The sequence below is a fragment of the Manacus candei genome, unplaced genomic scaffold (assembly GCF_025592945.1).
Source record: "Manacus candei isolate 608988 ecotype Guabito, Panama unplaced genomic scaffold, ASM2559294v1 h1tg000177l, whole genome shotgun sequence".
NCBI classification, from domain to species: domain Eukaryota; kingdom Metazoa; phylum Chordata; class Aves; order Passeriformes; family Pipridae; genus Manacus; species Manacus candei.
Genome location: NW_026138225.1, coordinates 294,818 through 311,101, shown reverse-complemented (window position 1 = coordinate 311,101; position 16,284 = coordinate 294,818). Strand labels below are relative to the sequence as shown.

The 16,284-nt window shown below is 57.2% G+C and overlaps 1 protein-coding gene across 2 annotated transcripts; it reads left to right on the top strand.

Annotated features, from left to right (window-relative positions):
- The first annotated feature begins 118 nt into the window (after positions 1 to 118).
- On the top strand, positions 119 to 15,367 carry HADHB (hydroxyacyl-CoA dehydrogenase trifunctional multienzyme complex subunit beta). Of its 2 annotated transcripts, XM_051773823.1 has the most exons (16): positions 119 to 198; positions 2,363 to 2,648; positions 3,055 to 3,096; positions 3,785 to 3,881; positions 5,203 to 5,247; positions 6,108 to 6,207; positions 7,432 to 7,519; positions 8,234 to 8,421; positions 9,339 to 9,519; positions 10,786 to 10,907; positions 11,566 to 11,645; positions 11,746 to 11,793; positions 12,210 to 12,297; positions 13,255 to 13,329; positions 13,907 to 14,071; positions 14,812 to 15,367. In XM_051773823.1, exons 2-16 carry the CDS (start codon positions 2,582 to 2,584, stop codon positions 14,845 to 14,847), a joined length of 1,422 nt encoding a protein of 473 aa, XP_051629783.1. In that variant the 5' UTR covers positions 119 to 198; positions 2,363 to 2,581; the 3' UTR covers positions 14,848 to 15,367. The 2 variants fall into 2 exon arrangements, with proteins under 2 accessions (XP_051629783.1, XP_051629782.1); XM_051773822.1 differs by lacking the exon at positions 119 to 198 and having other exon boundaries at positions 2,350 to 2,648.
- Positions 15,368 to 16,284: the final 917 nt, after the last annotated feature.

The window sequence follows — 16,284 nt, the reverse complement described above, 5'->3', positions numbered from 1 at the left end:
CCGGCGGGATCCCGCCGGGAACGGCGCGGGGGGCGAGGGGCGGCGGCGGCGGGCGCGAGTGGGACGCGGGAGCGCGGGTGGCGGGGGGCGCGGGACAGGCAGCGCAGCGGGCAGCCCCGGGGGGCGGGGCTTCGCGAGGACCCCGCCCTGAGCGGCGGCGCGGGAGGAGCGGGCGGGCGGTGCGGGCGCAGGGCGGAGGTGAGCGGGGAGAGAAAGTGGGGTCCGTCCTGGGGGGAGCGGGGGACGGAGGGGCGGCCCGGGGTGGGTGAAGGGGGACGCGGGAAGGGCGAGGGAGAGCCAGGGGGGCGGTCCCGGCCGGGCGGGATGGACCGGGGGATCAGGGGAAGGCGGAAGGAGGTCGGTCCTGGGTGGACGAAGGGGTCGGGGGAAGGGGGAAGGAGGTCGGTCCCGCACGGACCAGGGGGGGTTCGGGGGAAGTTGAGGAGTGTCAGGGGTTCATCCCGGATGTAGGAGAGGATCAGATGGGTGGTCGGTCCCAGATGACCGGGGAAGGGAGAGAGAAGTCGGAGGATCCGTCCCGGATGGACGGAAGGGGCGGGGGATGCGGGACAGGAGTGAAGGGGGGAGTCAGGGGGTCGGTCCCGGGTGGACGAGAGGGTCGGGGAAAAGGTGAGGAGCGTCTGGGAGTCGGTCCCAGATGGCCGGGGAAGGGAGAGAAAAGTCGGGGAATCGGTCCCAGATGGCCGGGGAAGGGAGAGAAAAGTCGGGGAATCGGTCCCCGTTGGACGGGAGGGTCGGGGGATGCGGGACAAGGGTGGAGTCGGGGGATCGGTGCCGGGTGGATGCGGTGGCAGGATAAGGGTGAAGGGGGTCGGTCCGGGATGGGCTGGGGAGTCGGGGGGTCCGTTCCGGATGGACGAAGGAGTCGAGGGGTCGGTCGGTCGTGGATGGACAGGGGGGTCGGGGCTTCGGTCCCGGGTGGACGAAGGGGTCGAGGGGTCGATCCTGGATGGACGGGATGGTCTGGGGTCGGTCCAGGGTGGACGAAGGGATCGAGGGGTCGGTCCCGAATGGATAGAAGAAGGGTGAGAGGGTTTGGGGAGGTCAGTCCGGGATGGACGGGGTGGTCGGGGAGTTCGTCCCGAATGGACAGGGGGGTGAGAGAAATAGGTGTGTATTTTGGGGGGCTGTAGCAGGGGGTGTGTTTTGGGGGCTGTAGGGGTGTGCTGTGAGTCCCGGGGTGGTGGGGGTGTGGTGGTGGGGTGTGAAGGTGCTGCGGCGTGTGCAGGGTCAGGCTTGCGTGGAGAGAGGGAAGGGAGGACGGGCTGTTCACAGAATTGTGGAATATCCCGAGCTGGAAGGGACCCACAGGATCATGGAGTCCAGCTCCTGCTGCGGGAGTGGGGCAGATCCTGCAGGCTCTGGAAGGAGCTTTGCCTGGAGGGATTTGTGTGCAGGGCTCAGCCGGGGGTGCCAGAGGAACACTGGCTGCCAAAAGTGGGAGGGTGGGCACATTTTGGGGGGCAGAGACAGTGGGTACGTTGGGAAGAGGCAGCTGTGCAGCGTGGGCAGGTTTGGGTAATGGGCAGGAACTTGTGTCAGCTGGGCAGGGCAGATTTAGGGAAAAACCTCAATGAGGTGAGGGAGCTCTGCACAGATGGAGGAAGAGCAGGCTGCCACAAAAAGGTCAATTTGCAGGACCTTTATTGACAGGAGGAGCCTGGGTTTGGTTTGTGGGCTGGGAAGTGAGGAATGCTGCGTGGCACATTCCAGGTGTGGACTGTCAGCTTGTGCTGAGTTCTGAGGAGCTGTGGAGACCTGCAGTGGGCTGAGTTTGGGAATACAGGTGTTCCTGTGCCCCCCCCCCGTGGAAAACCTGTGTGTTTGTGGGAGGGAGTGCTGGGATTTGAACCCCAAAAACGGGACTGAGGGAGGTGAACGTTGCCATGGAGAAGGCAAAGAACTGGAGCTGCGATGAGCATTTTGTGCCCTGGGCAATGAAATACACAGAGGAGGGTTCGTTTAGGGGGAAACCTGAGTTTGGAATGAACTTTGGGAAGGCCGTGGTGGAATTTTGGGGGTGGAGGGTGTTGGCTTGTTTTGTTCTCCGTGGGGATACGCAGCAGATACTCTGAGGTTGGCATCGGGGGCTGCCACGAGGGTGACCTGGTGCCAAGGGCAGTGCCACGAGGGGCAGGGGTGTGACGTGGTGCCAAGGGCAGTGCCATGAGGGGCAGGGGTGTGACGTGGTGCCAAGGGCAGTGCGTCAGGAGGGCCGTGCTGGCGGCGGGGCCGGCTGGGCACCGAGACAATTTTCCGGCTGGGAGGGGAACTGAGAAGCTCACTGGGCAGTATTTATTCACTGGGCAGTATTTATTCACTGGGCAGTATTTATTCACAGGCACATTTGCAGCCCCAGTCACAAGCCAGGCTCCTCCTGCTCGGATTCCGCTCGCGGAGCGCGGTGGGAAGCGATTCCTCTGCTGCTGCTGCTGCTGCTGCCCTTGGAGTGTCTTCTCCCCACTTTTCTGGCTCGTTGTGAGGCAGGCAGGTCGCTTCCCTTGGAACTGCTCCAGGCAGGCCAGGTTGGACTGAGAGCAGCCTTTCTGCAGAGCCCAGGATGAGTTCCATGCTGACCTCGGCCATCCGGAGCCTACCCGTGTCCTCAGCCTGGGCTGCCGGGGCCTGTGAGTATCCTGGGGCTGGGGGGTCCCAAAGCTCCAGGTTTAGTGTTGGCTTTGGAACAGAGGCTTGGGCCTGAACCTCTGTTCTGTTCTCACCTTAAAAAAGCCGACAGTGGGGTTTTTTTTCCTAAATACCCGATTATATTGTTGCTGTGTCTGTCCCTTCCACACCACCTGCGGGAGAAATCTCCTGTTAACAGATCCAATGAACCGTGTCCAGTTTCTGACCAGTGTAAACCAGCCAGTACCCCACAGGTATTGGTTGTAGTTGGTTACAATGTGTAGGACACCCCACTGTCTTACAGTGACAGGGTTTGGTTGATTTGGTTTTTTTAACCCTTCCTGTGGGAACCAGAAACGTTTCTGACACTTTTTTTTTTTTGCCGTTTTCTCCTTCCTTGTTTTCCAGTTGCTCGGTCGCTCAGCTGCTCCTCACAGCTCCAAGCCACAGGTAAAGGGAAAACACCAGGAATCCCAGAGGGTCTGTGCTAGACAGGGCTGTTTTGGAAGCTGCCTCCCTTTTCCAGAGTCTTGTTTTCACTTAAATCTTGGAAATGGTGCAGAGTGCCTTAGTACAACTGCTCCTAAAAAGCTACGAACAAGGAAAACTTGAGGCACATCCCTGTTTACAGCCCTCTCATCCTCTGAGTGCTCCTGGCTCACAGCAGCCTTTCCTGGCCTGCCTCTGGCTCCCAGCAGCCATTCCCAGTCTGCACTGAATGATGCTGGATCATGGCATACCTTGTCTTGAACCTCTCCTGTTAGGGAGAGATTTTCTTCCCATTAGGAAGGAATTCCTCCCTGTGAGGGTGGGGAGGCCCTGGCACAGGTTGCCCCAGTGAAGCTGTGGCTGCCCCTGGATCCCTGGAAGTGTCCCAGGCCAGGCTGGACGGGGCTTAGAGCAACCTGGGCTAGTGGGAGGTGTCCCTGCCCATGGCAGGGGTGGGACTGGATGGGCTTTAAGGTCCCTCCCCACACAAACCCTTCCATGATTTTAAGATCCCAGCTCAGGTGTCCTTCCTTCCCTGCCTTTCACTTACGCACCAGAAGGGGACAAGTTCCCGAGTTTTCTAGTAGTTTTTACAGGCTCTTCATTAAACCTGCTGATCTACTTGTCAACATCCCTCCTCTCCTTGCAGCCCAGCCCAAGACTAAGAAGACCTTGGGCAAGAGTGGAGTGAAGAATGTGGTGGTGGTGGAGGGCGTCCGCATCCCGTTCCTGCAGTCCGGCACCTCGTGAGTAGCAAATGGGAGGAGAGGACGTAAAACACCCCCTTTCTGTGGAAAATCGGGCTGCCTGTTCTTTTTAGTGTGGTTATTCTTAGGCCTAAAGGCTCTGAAGTGGTGGTGGCTGAGGCTGCTGCAGTTACTGCAGCTCCTCTGATGCAAAAACGGGGCTTGGAGAGGGTTGTCCTTGTATATGAATTCTGGGAAGAACAAGGATTTAGGCAGAGTGTCCAGAGGAACCTGGTGGTGAATCTGTAGCAGATAAAGCAACAAGTTTCACCAGACTAGCAGGGCAGGTGCCAAGAATGTGCTGTAGACTCTTCTCACTGGGTTGTTACACCACCAAATTCGCAGCTGAACCAAGACTGGGCCTGACCCTTGGTCAGGATGGAGAAGGGATTTATCCGGTCACTGCTCCTTTTTTAGTGGGTTTAGTGCAGGGATTGTGTGCTGAGCTGGACACAGAGAGTCTGCACAGCCTGGGGGGTGAGTCAGGACAATCCCAGCACAAACACAGCCTGGGCAGAGAATGGATTGGGAGCAGTGCTGGGGAGAAGGACTTGGGGGTGTTGGTGGACGAGAGGTTGGACAGGACCCATCCGTGTGCTCTGGCCCCAGAACCCCCCGTGCCCTGGGCTGATCCCACAGCGTGGAGGGGGGGATCCTGCCCCTCTGCCCTCTCAGCTGAGACCCCCCTGCAGAGCTGCCTCCAGCCCTGGGCAACAGCAGCACAAGGACGTGGAGCTGCTGCAGAGAGTCCAGAGGAGGCCGCGGAGATGCTGCCAGGGCTGGAGCCCCTCTGCTCTGGAGCCAGGCTGGGAGAGCTGGGGGGGCTCCCATGGGGAAGGGAAGGATCCAGGGAGACCTTGGAGCCCCTTCCAGAGCCTAAAGGGGCTCCAGGAGAGCTGGAGAGGGACTGGGGACAAGGGATGGAGGGACAGGACAAGGGGGAATGGCTTCCCAGTGCCAGAGGGCAGGGAGAGATGGGATATTGGGAAGGAATTCCTGGCTAGGAGGGTGGGGAGGCCCTGGCCCAGGTTGGGCAGAGAAGCTGTGGCTGCCCCTGGATCCCTGGGAGTGTCCAAGGCCAGGTTGGACGGGGCTTGGAGCAACCTGGGCTGGTGGGAGGTGTCCCTGCCCATGGCAGGGGTGGAACAGGATGAGCTTTAAGGTCCCTTCCCACCTAAATGAGTCTGTGAAATGTTTGATCAGAAAGGCAGGGGAGCATTTCTGGTGCCTGCCCAGCTCTCTGCTGCTGGGCTGGGCTCACAGCAGGACTCTGGGTTGGTCTCTGACACCTCTAAGTTTGTGCCTCTCCTTCCCCTCCCAGGTATGCGGATCTGATGCCCCACGACCTGGCAAGGGCAGCACTGCAGTAAGTGAATTGTGAACACTGGAAGGGCTCAGAAAACTTGTTCCACTGCTGGGGTTGCAGTGCTGGAAAGCCAAGGCTCTGGTCTTGTCTGAATGACTTCACCTTTCCTGTGCCACCCCCACAGTAGCAGATGGCTTAAGCACAGGGTTTTGCAACGGGCTTGTCTTGGTGCAAAGAGGTGGTGGTGTTGAGAAATTTTAGTGAATTTGGTTCCTAACTGCAGTTTTCCAAACACAGAGATCAGAGCTGCTCTTGGGGTGTGCTTACAAGTGCTGGGAGAAACAGTCTGGGCTACGGAGAGGAAACTCAGTAGCAACAAGGACACTGAGCTGATTCTGTCACCCTGCCTGTCCCTCTCGTTCTGCAGGGGTTTGACAAAAGCTGAAGGTCATTAGCACTGGGTTTGTTTTGTTGAGAGTCAGAGCAAAGTGCTGTGGCTGCCCCTGGATCCCTGGAAGTGTCCAAGGCCAGGTTGGACAGGGCTTGGAGCAACCTGGGCTGGTGGGAGGTGTCCCTGCCCACGGAAGGGGGTGGGACTGGATGAGTTTAAGGTCCCTTCCCACCCAGACCAGTCTGGGATTTGATGATTCCATGAACCATTTCGGGGAAGGAGGAGGGTGTTTGGGCTGTAAAGTAGTTGCCTTCATGATCTTATGTCATGATTTGTAGTGATATTGTCACTGAGATTGTTTGCAGCCCACACTCAGTCACACTCTCAAAAGGGGGTTTGTTCTGAGCTGGGGGCAGAAGATGTGGCTCTGTCCTTGCCTCGTTCTCCAGCCAAGCTGGCAGGAAGAGGATGTTTGAGAGGTTACTAAGTGATGTGATGCAAATTCCCTTTGTTTTGATGCTCTCCTCAGGGGCCTGCTGACCCGCACCAGCGTCCCAAAGGATGTTGTGGATTACATTGTTTATGGCACAGTTATCCAGGAGGTGAAAACCAGTAATGTTGCCAGAGAGGTGGGTTATGTGCAGCATTTCCCTGCCAGTCCGATTCTGCAACTAGTCTGAAGATGACAAATACTTGCTAAAAATTAAATTCTTTGCATTACGGTTCATTTAAAGGTGATTTCAGTCTGAAGTAGTTGTGCAGTATTGTCTGTTAAACAACTGCATGGGATTATAAGGAAAATTATTCTGTGATTCTCTGACTCTGCCTCCTGCCCAAATCTGCCATAGTTTTCCTTTATTGTAGTTTTTTTATCATATTTTCCATAGTTCATTTTAACGCTGTGAGGCCTCTGCTCGATTCTCCCCGGCAAGGGAAGCATTTGTTAAGAACTGCTGATCACTCAGCTCTTAAGCACCAGCGTGACTCGAATGCTGCCTTGCCCAAAGTCCTCAGAGTGTGCTGTGAGAGTTTGCTTTGTTGTGGTGTTTGTTCTTTCAGTTGGCAGATCAGACACAGGGTTGGGGTGAGTGGAACTGGAGCGGCCTCGCTGCCCTTTGTTCCCGTGTTACCCACGGAGCAGCTGATCCCCGAGGGCCTGTGCCAGAGGCAGCACAGTGGTCTGTGCTCACCTGGAGCCTCTGCTGCTGTTCTGTGCTCCTGGATGAGCCCAGGATGGAGCCTGGGCTGGAAGGGCTCGGGAGGTGCCGAGGCAGCTTCGGCCTCGTGAATGCAAATCCCGGCTTTGGTCGCCCGCCAGTCAGATGGGGCTGGAGGGTAATTTTAGCTGAACAACCGCTGAACTTTCAACCAGTTGGCCGTGCCCCAAGTAGGGAAGGTGTCTGGGAGCAGCTGTGGGCTGGTCAGATGAGTCACTGCTCTGTGCACTGTGGTTTTCTGCTCCCTGTGAAGCCACAGCACCTCGTGCTGAGCCGTCTAAATCAGCCCTTCCACGTGTTGCCTTTGCCAGTGAGGTGAAGCAGAGGTGATGTCCAGTAGTTGGAGGCTCTTTTAATGTGTTTGGGTTTTTTTTTTAAATGTGAGGCGTGTGGTTAGCTTGTCCCTTTATTAAAAAAATGTGGAGGGGCAGTGGCTGTTCTCACAGTGCAGCTGAGCCCTGGCACTGCCTCTGCTCCTGTTCCAGCCTGGGGAAGGGATGAGCTGCTGCAGTAATGAATGAAAACTCGATGGGGCTGTTTTCAGCTTCCCCTGGCAAGGTGTGCTGCTGGGCAGGAGGCAGCTCTGGCCCGTGGAGCAGAAGCTGTGGATTTAACAGACACCCTTTGCTGTCTCAGGCTGCCTTGGGAGCGGGTTTCTCCGACAAAACTCCGGCCCACACCGTCACCATGGCCTGCATTTCCTCCAACCAGGCGATGACCACGGGTACGTGGGCTGGGGGAACGAGCTGTGGGGTGGAGAAAGAGGCTGCAGAGGAATTTCTTTCCCAAGCTCTGACTTGCACTGCTTTTGAATATAAAAACTGCTGGAAGGGAGGGAAAGATGGGGCTGTTTAGCTTGGAGCAAAGGAGGCTCAGAGGGACCTTCTGCAAGTCCCTGACAGGAGGGGGGAGCTGGGGGGGGGTCGGGCTCTGCTCCCAGGGAACAAGGGACAGGATGAGGGGAAACGGCCTCCAGCTGTGCCAGAGGAGGGGCAGGTTGGACATGAGGAGGAATTTCTACCTGGAAAAGGTGGTCAGGCACTGGCAGGGGCTGCCCAGGGAGGTTTGGAGTGCCCAGCCCTGGAGGTGTCCCAGGAAGGCCTGGCCGTGGCACTCAGTGCTCTGGGCTGGGGGACAAGGTGGGCATGGGGCACAGGGGGGAACTCCCTGGCCTTGGGGACCTTTTCCAATCCCAGTGATCCTGGGATTCTGTTAAAGTACAGTGTGAATTGTTCTCCCCCACTGCTGGGTGTGACAGGGAGCAGGGCAGGCCGAGCTGCAGGGCTGGTGGGATCACAAAGTCTCTGCTCAGCACGTGCTGCACACCCCGGCCAGAGCCGGGGCCGGGGGAGGGACTGGGGTGCAGTGGTGCCCGAGGCTCTGGGGGTGAGGGTCCCTGCTCCCTGCAGCTCCCCCAGGAACCCCTCTCACCCCACAGGCGTGGGGCTGATCGCGGCCGGGCAGTGCGACGTGGTGGTGGCCGGAGGGGTGGAGCTCATGTCCGACGTTCCCATCCGGCACAGCAGGAAGATGAGGAAGACCATGCTGACCCTGAACAGGGCCAAGACCTTGGGCCAGAAGCTCTCCCTGATTTCCAAAATTCGCCCTGACTACTTCGCTCCCGAGGTATTTTTTATTTCTTCTTTTTTTTTTTTTTTGTTTTTGTCTTTTTTTCGGGCGTTTAGATATTTAGCTGAGCTGTTTTAGGGGAAGGTGTGAACCAAGGTGTGGCTCAGGCAGTTTTTTTAGCCTCAGTGGAGAGGATTTAAGAAGGGTGAGGTGTCTGGGGGTCACTGTGATCCTTCTCTGTCCCCTGCTTTGGGTTAAATTGATTAATGCATCTCACAGCATTTGGGACTCTGCTTTTTCTTCTCACACGTTCAGCTTCAGAAAACCCAACTTAGTGTAAAAACCTCCCTCTCCTTCTGCAACTCCTGGACAAACTGTGCTGAAGATGACAGAAAGAGAAGGTTTTTTTCCATAAAGCTTATTTAAGGGTCCTAAAGCATCAGAAGAATTTTGGGGTCAGAAGAATTTTCCTAGACAACGGAAGTAACTGCCTTAATATTGGAGGGGAATATCCTCAGTGTATGAATGCGAGATCCCAAATCCACCCAAGATAGGAAAATCACATTCTTAAAGGCACGTAGGGATTTCCTGTGTGCTGCTGGAAGAGCTGAAACTAAAAAACTAAACCCTCTTGGCTCTGGTTTGGGATGAGGAGGTGCCTCACGAGGAGTTTTAAGGTCCCAGGGTGTGTTGTTTCAGCAGGTCTGCTCCCCTTTTGTCGTGGATTCCCTGTTGAGCCGTGCCCTCTGCTTGTCCAGCTGCTGCACAGTGAGCAGTGAGCAGCAGCCTGGACCTCATTTTTTCCCCTAAAACCTTGGAAAGTGCTGGTTCCTCTGACGCGTCTGACCCGGTCTGGTTGTCGTGCGTTCCTTGTGTAGCTCTGAACCAACAGGGAAAAAGTCAAGCCACTCCTGAGCTCTGGGTGCTGCCCAGGGCTGGTTTTGGCCGTGCTGACCTTGCCCCCCCGGCTGCAGCTCCCGGCTGTGGCCGAGTTCTCCACCAGTGAGACCATGGGGCACTCTGCCGACCGCCTGGCCGCCGCCTTCGGCGTGTCCCGCCTGGAGCAGGACGAGTACGCCCTGCGCTCCCACACGCTGGCCAAGAAGGCCCAGGACGAGGGGCTGCTGCTGGACGTGGTGCCCTTCAAAGTGCCAGGTAAGAGTGCACGTGTTCCAGTGCCAGGGGGGCACACCCACGGAGCTCTGGGGTGGATTTATTTTATTTATGACTGTCCCCGGAAAGCCGCGGGCGGAGCGGCGGGTTTGGGAACAGGAGTGTCTGGGTATGGAAGCACAGGATCCCAGGCTGGTTTGGGTGGGAAGGGACCTTAAAGCCCATCCAGTGCCACCCCCTGCCATGGGCAGGGACACCTCCCACCAGCCCAGGTTGCTCCAAGCCCCGTCCAACCTGGCCTTGGACACTTCCAGGGATCCAGGGGCAGCCACAGCTTCTCTGGGCAACCTGTGCCAGGGCCTCCCCACCCTCCCAGGGAGGAATTTCTTCCCAACATCCCATCCAACCCTGCCCCCTGTCATATTTTTACATACCTAACTTTTGTCTTGCCCACCCCATACCCGAGCTGACGTTGTGACAGAGCAAGGAAAGGCAGGTTGGTTGGGCCAGGAATCCCCCCTGCTCCTCCAGCCAGGCAAGAGAGCCCACCTTCACTCCCCAGAGAATTAATGTGTTAATATTGAATATTAACAACAGGCAGAAAGCCTTAGAAAATCCTGGTCTGGTAACTCAGGGGCTGGGTAGGAAGGGCTGGAGTGTGGCAGGCTCCAGCTCACCAGGCCTCACACTCACTGCTGGGAGGTGAAACAGTCTGGAGAGAGTATTTAAACTGTCCTTTCCATGGCCTTTCCTGGTGTCTCCCTCATCCCCAGCCCATGTGGGCACACTGTGGTGCAGTACAGTTAATATCCTGGAAGATTTTCCATGTAGATCCACAGTTCCGTGTGCTCTTCATTGTAAAATTGGTCCTTTTTGTTAACAGGTTTATTTAGCAGTTGGCATAGTCAAAGATGGATATGTTTGGTTCTTCCCAGAGCTCTTAACTCCTCAAAACTCAGCACGTAAATGTGAACTGATTTAGGCCCAGTTCTCCATTTAGGCTTTTTTAACCTAAATTTAAGTTCTTTTATCAACTGTGGTAGTTCTTCCTTGCAGTAAATAATTTCAGCACTTTGTTTTTGCTGTCTTCAGAGAAAAAGTGAGCTACCTTCAACTTTACAGTGCTGGTTTTGGCCATGTTAAATATCCTGATGCCACAAACGGGTTTTCCCTTTTTTCCTCTTCCTGCTTGTCATAAAAATCACGATTTTCTGATTATTTTTTTTTCCCCTCCTTGGGAATCCTGATGTGAAAATTCATGTATATTTCAAGATTCTGATATTTTAAAGTGCTTTTTGCCCTCGGCAGGCAAAGACACGGTCACCAAGGACAACGGGATCCGGCCCTCCTCCATGGAGCAGATGGGGAAGCTGAAGCCGGCGTTTGTCAAGCCCTATGGAACTGTGACAGCAGCCAACTCCTCCTTCCTGGTAATAATTCCTGTTCCCACCACTGCCAGCCAGAGGGCAACACTGTGCACTCCATCCTCCCATAGGCAGGTAGCTCAAGCTGGTAAAACCTGGGAAGGAGCATTCCCCTTTTAATGTCCCTGCTTCCAGATTTGCCAAGCACGACTCGGAGCTCGGTTATAATCTGGTGGGCCTGGGGACTGGATTGTTTCGTTCTGAAATCAGTAACTGAACCCCTGAAGCTTGGGGTTCTCTCAACCTGTTTGCTCTCCTGTAGCTGCCTCGTGAGGGTTTGTCCTTCTCAGGCACACGCAGGAATTCTGTCCCGGGATGGGATTGATGATGTGATAATTCTAGAGGGCAGCAGCTTCAGTCTGAACTTCATGGGAGCCCAGAATGGTTTGGGTTGGGAGGGGCATGAGAGATCATCCAGTCCCGTCCCCTCCCACTATCCCAGGTTGCTCCAAGCCCCGTCCAACCTGGCCTGGGACACTTCCAGGGATCCAGGGGCAGCCACAGCTTCTCTGGGCAGCCTGGGCCCACCCTCCCAGGGAAGGATTCCTTCCCAATCTCCCACCTCTCTCATGAATGGGAAGCCATTCCCTGTGTCCTGCTGGGCCCACTGTGTGCAGGGGGTGCTGCTCCCTCAGCCCTGACCCGGCTTCTCCCCCTGTTCCAGACGGACGGCGCGTCGGCGATCCTGCTCATGTCCGAGGAGAAGGCCCTGGCCATGGGGTACAAACCCAAGGCCTACCTGAGGTAAGAGGGGCTGCTCCACGTGGCCTCTGCAGCCTGCCCTGGCTCCCTGCCCTGGCTCCCTGCCCCTCTCCCTGTCCCTGACAGCCTTTTTCCCACGCAGGGACTTCGTGTACGTGTCCCAGGATCCCAAGGACCAGCTGCTGCTGGGGTAGGTGGTGCTGGGGACCATTGGGAAGTGTCCCATCAGACACTGCATCCCCTCAGGCCTTCCCACCCTGCTGGGGTGTGAGCAGGAGGGGAGGAGGGGGAGCAGCTGGGGCAGGAACCCCCACCCAGGGTTGGAGGGGGCACCTCGGCACCCCGGGAGTGACAGGGGTTGTGTCCCAGTGGGAGTGGGATGGGCAGAGCTGTGCCATGGACCCTGCAGAGAGGGGATGTCACTGTGGCTGTGATGGGATGGGCAGAGCTGTGCCATGGACCCTGCAGAGAAGGGATGTCACTGTGGCTGTGATGGGGGGGCAGAGCTGGACCCTGCAGAGAGGGGATGTCACTGTGGCTGTGACAGGGGGGCAGTGCCATGAGGAGACATTCAGGCAAGGCTTGTGTGTGCTCCCTGTCCTGCAGCCCAACATATGCCACCCCCAAAGTGCTGGAGAAGGCCGGGCTCACCCTGAGCGACATCGACGTGTTCGAGTTCCACGAGGCCTTTGCTGTAAGTGCTCTGAGTCTGCAGTTCCATCCTGTGGACACCTGCTGGCAGGGGGGGAAAGCTCTGGTTGAGACCTCACTCAAATGTCACCAGGAGCGATCCCACATGTCTGTCTAACAGAAGCATTGTGTGTGTTTTAACTCTGGAACATTTTTATATGGACACAGCCCGTGTTAAGAGTGGCTTGTGTTGCTTGAAGCCACCAAAGGAATGCAGATCCTTCTAAAACAACCTGTAAAAAAAGTCATTTTACTTTCCCAAGACCTTTGGGGGAAAAAAACCCACTTCTGCACATCATCTACTGACTGGGCTGGGATACAGAATCATGGAAAGGTTTGAGTGGGGAGGGACCTTAAAGCTCACACAGTTCCCACCCCCTGCCATGGGCAGGGACATCTCTCACTATCCCAGGTTGCTCCAAGCCCTGTCCAACCTGGCCTTGGACACTTCCAGGGATCCAGGGGCAGCCACAGCTTCTCTGGGCAGCCTGTGCCAGGGCCTCCTTGCCCTCCCAGGGAAGAATTCCTTCCCAATATCCCCTCTGTCCCTGCTCTCTGTCAGTGTGAAGCCCTTCCCTTGTGTTCTGTCACTCCAGGCTCTGGTGAACAGTCCCTCTCCATCTTTCCTGTCGGCTCCTTCAGGCACTGGAAGGCCACAGTTAAGTCTCCCAAGAGCCTTCTCTTCTCCAGGCCAGACAGTCCCAGTTCTCTCACCTTTCCTCACTGCAGAGGGGCTCCATCCCCCTGACCACCTTGGTGGCCCCCTCTGGCCATTGTGTTGCCATATTTGTTAATTGGCTTGTTAATTGGCCAGGCTCTGTTCCCAGTGACTCTTGAGCTGATATTTATTAGCAGGGCTGATCCTGTAAAGTATTTTTAGCTGGCTGTGCTGCCACTGGCTGTAGGCTGCCCCCAAAGTCTGACATTGTCCTTGTTAACATCACTCTCCCTTCCCTTGCAGGGCCAGATCCTGGCTAACCTGAAGGCCATGGATTCAGACTGGTTTGCACAGAACTACATGGGCAGGAAGTCGAAGGTAAGGCTCAGTCAGGACATTGTCACAGTCCCAGAATGGTTTGGGCCAAGGCCTGTCCAGCCTGGCCTTGGACACTTCCAGGGATCCAGGGGCAGACACAGCTTCTCTGAGCAACCTGTGCCAGGGCCTCCCCACCCTCACAGCCAGGAATTCCTTCCCAATATCCCACTTCTCCCTGCCCTCTGGCACTGGGAAGCCATTCCCTGGGTCCTGTCCCTCCAGGCCTTGTCCCCAGTCCCTCTCCAGCTCTCCTGGAGCCCCTTTAGGCTCTGGAAGGGGCTCCAAGGTCTCCCTGGATCCTTCTGTTCCCCATGGGAGCCCCCCCAGCTCTCCCAGCCTGGCTCCAGAGCAGAGGGGCTCCAGCCCTGGCAGCATCTCCGCGGCCTCCTGAGGACCCACTTTTCTCTCCAGTTTAACTGTGGGATGACTGGAATCCCTCCCACTGCCCTGTCCTGCGAGGAGCAGTGACATTCCCTGAGCTCTGGGTTAGCAAATCCCAACGTGAGCAGTTTCTCTGGGACGAGGTCGAGGGATCCCCTCCCAGCCCGGTGACGAGTGTCCCTCTGTGTCCCCGCAGGTGGGAGCCCCTCCCCTGGACAAGTTCAATACCTGGGGGGGGTCCCTGTCGCTGGGACACCCCTTCGGGGCCACCGGCTGCCGCCTGGTCATCACTGCTGCCCACAGGCTGAAGAAGGAGGGGGGACAGTTCGGCCTGGTGGCCGCCTGTGCTGCGGGGGGACAGGTAATGGTGGGGGGACAGGTAATGGTGGGGGGGACAGGTAATGGTGGGGGGACAGGTAATGGTGGGGGGACAGGTAATGGTGCTGTGCTGGGGCACTGATCCCGCGGGAGAGGGGTGGGATTGCGGGGCTGGTCCTGCCGGGGCTGTGGAATCCGGGGCTGTGGAATCCGGGGCTGTGGAATCCTCTCCGGTGACACCAGCGGTGGGCACGGGGTGGTCACAACTCCCTGGGTATGTCTGGGTGCCCCCTGTCACCACTCAGGGCTGTCCCTTGTTCCCTGGCAGCAGAGCCCGACCCCCCCCGGCTCCTCCCTTCTGTCAGGGGGTTGCAGAGCCAGAAGGTCCCCCCTGAGCCTCCTTTGCTCCAGGCTGAGCCCCCCCAGCTCCCTCAGCCCCTCCTGCTGCTCCAGCCCCTTCCCAGCTCCCTTCCCTTCCCTGCCCACGCTCCAGCCCCTCCCTGTGTCTCCTGTCTGAGGTCACAGAGCTGCCCCAGCACTGGAGGTGCCCCAGCACTGCCAGCACAGGGAGGGCACTGCCCTGGCCCTGCTGCCCCAGCAGTGCTGGCACAGCCCCGGGGCCATTGGCCTCCTGCCCCCCTGGGCACAGCTGGGATCATGTCCAGCCTGCGACTCACCTTCCCAGTGCCGTGGCTGGGAGTCCTGGGCCGTGTCTGGAATGATGAGCCTTTTCTCCCATCATCAGTCACTCCTGTGACGTTCTCTCCCTCTCTCCCCTTGCAGGGCCACGCGATGATCGTGGAGCTTTACCCCCAGTAAAGCGGTGCCCGTCCGTCCCGTGCCCGGCGATGCCACCTCAGTGCACTAACAAATCCTACACCCCCTCCTCCTCCGAGGGGGCCTTTGTGGCCTTTATCAATCCCTTTTAGCTCCTCAGCCAGCGATTTGTATCTGATGAACACGCTCTATTCCGCTTCCAGCAGAGGAACAGCCGACGTGGCTCGGAGTCTCCGCAGGCTCCTCATAACCTGTCTGCTCCCTCTGGGAACTCCTCAGGACTTCTCCCAGTGGGGAACAAAAATGATTGCAAAGCTCTGTGCAGAGAACTAAGTTTGGAGACGGAGAGAACGTGAAGCACTGGCGGTGGGTGGGCTGAGGGGGGTGAATGCCGTGGGCAGGAGCAGCTCTTTGGGGCAGGGGGGTCAGTCCCAGGGGCTGAGCTGGGCTCTGAGGGGGCAGTTTTGCTGCACGACGTCCGAAGGCTGTTGGAATGAGCAAATTGCATCTGACAAATGAATGTCACCGATGTAACAACCACAATAAATCAGGACAAGACACACGGAATGGCTGTTTTCTTTCCCTCCCCTCCCCTGAAATGCCTTGGGGATTGTTCCTGTGGCGTTTGTGGTGGAACTGCCACCAGGTGTTTGCTCTTCAAAATCATGGAATCACACACTGGTTTGGGCTGGAAGGGACTTTTAAAGGTCCCCTGAATCCTTTTTATGACAGAAACAGTTTCTTGCACCCACCAGCTGCTGCCCAGCCCCGACCTGGAGGCTCAGCTGAGGTAAGGGACAGATGTGACAGATTCCTCTTTATTCCTGCTGCCCCTCTGTGACCCTGCCCGCTGGTTTGCTCCTCAGGAAGTGTTTGAGGATGTCCTTAGGTCACGCAGAAAGGAAATCAGAAATGCAGAAGCTCAATTAGAACTTAATCTGGCCACTTCCATAAAGGGTAATAAAAAGTGTTTTTAATAAATACATCAATAGCAAAAGGTGGGGAAGGGAAACCTCCGTTCTCTGTCGGACGCGGGGGGAGTGTAGGGACCAAAGCTCGACTCCCGGGGCAGGATTTCCTCAGCGTTCCCGCAGCCCCGGCTCTCACCAGCTCTGGGATTTGCTGTCCCGGACACAGCGAATCCAAAGGGACACCCGCCTGTCCCGCCACTGGCTCCGGTAAATCCTCCTCTCGCCCGGCAGAGGGGGCCGAGTCCTCGTTCGATGGTTTTCCTTCCTAATAAGCTTCCAAAATAAAGAGATTAACTTACAGAGTACTTTCGTCCCGTAACTGTGCGGGGTCCAAACAGAGGGCGGGAGCAGCCCAGGAAAGTGGGAGCAGCCCGGGAAGGTGGGAGGAGGCCGGGAGGGAAGGGGGGGGAACCCGGGAGAGAGGGAGGAGTGTCGGGAGGGGGGTGGGAGCAGCCCCGAAAGGTGGGAGCATTCCCGGGAGGGCGGGAACAGCGGAGGGAAGGTGGGA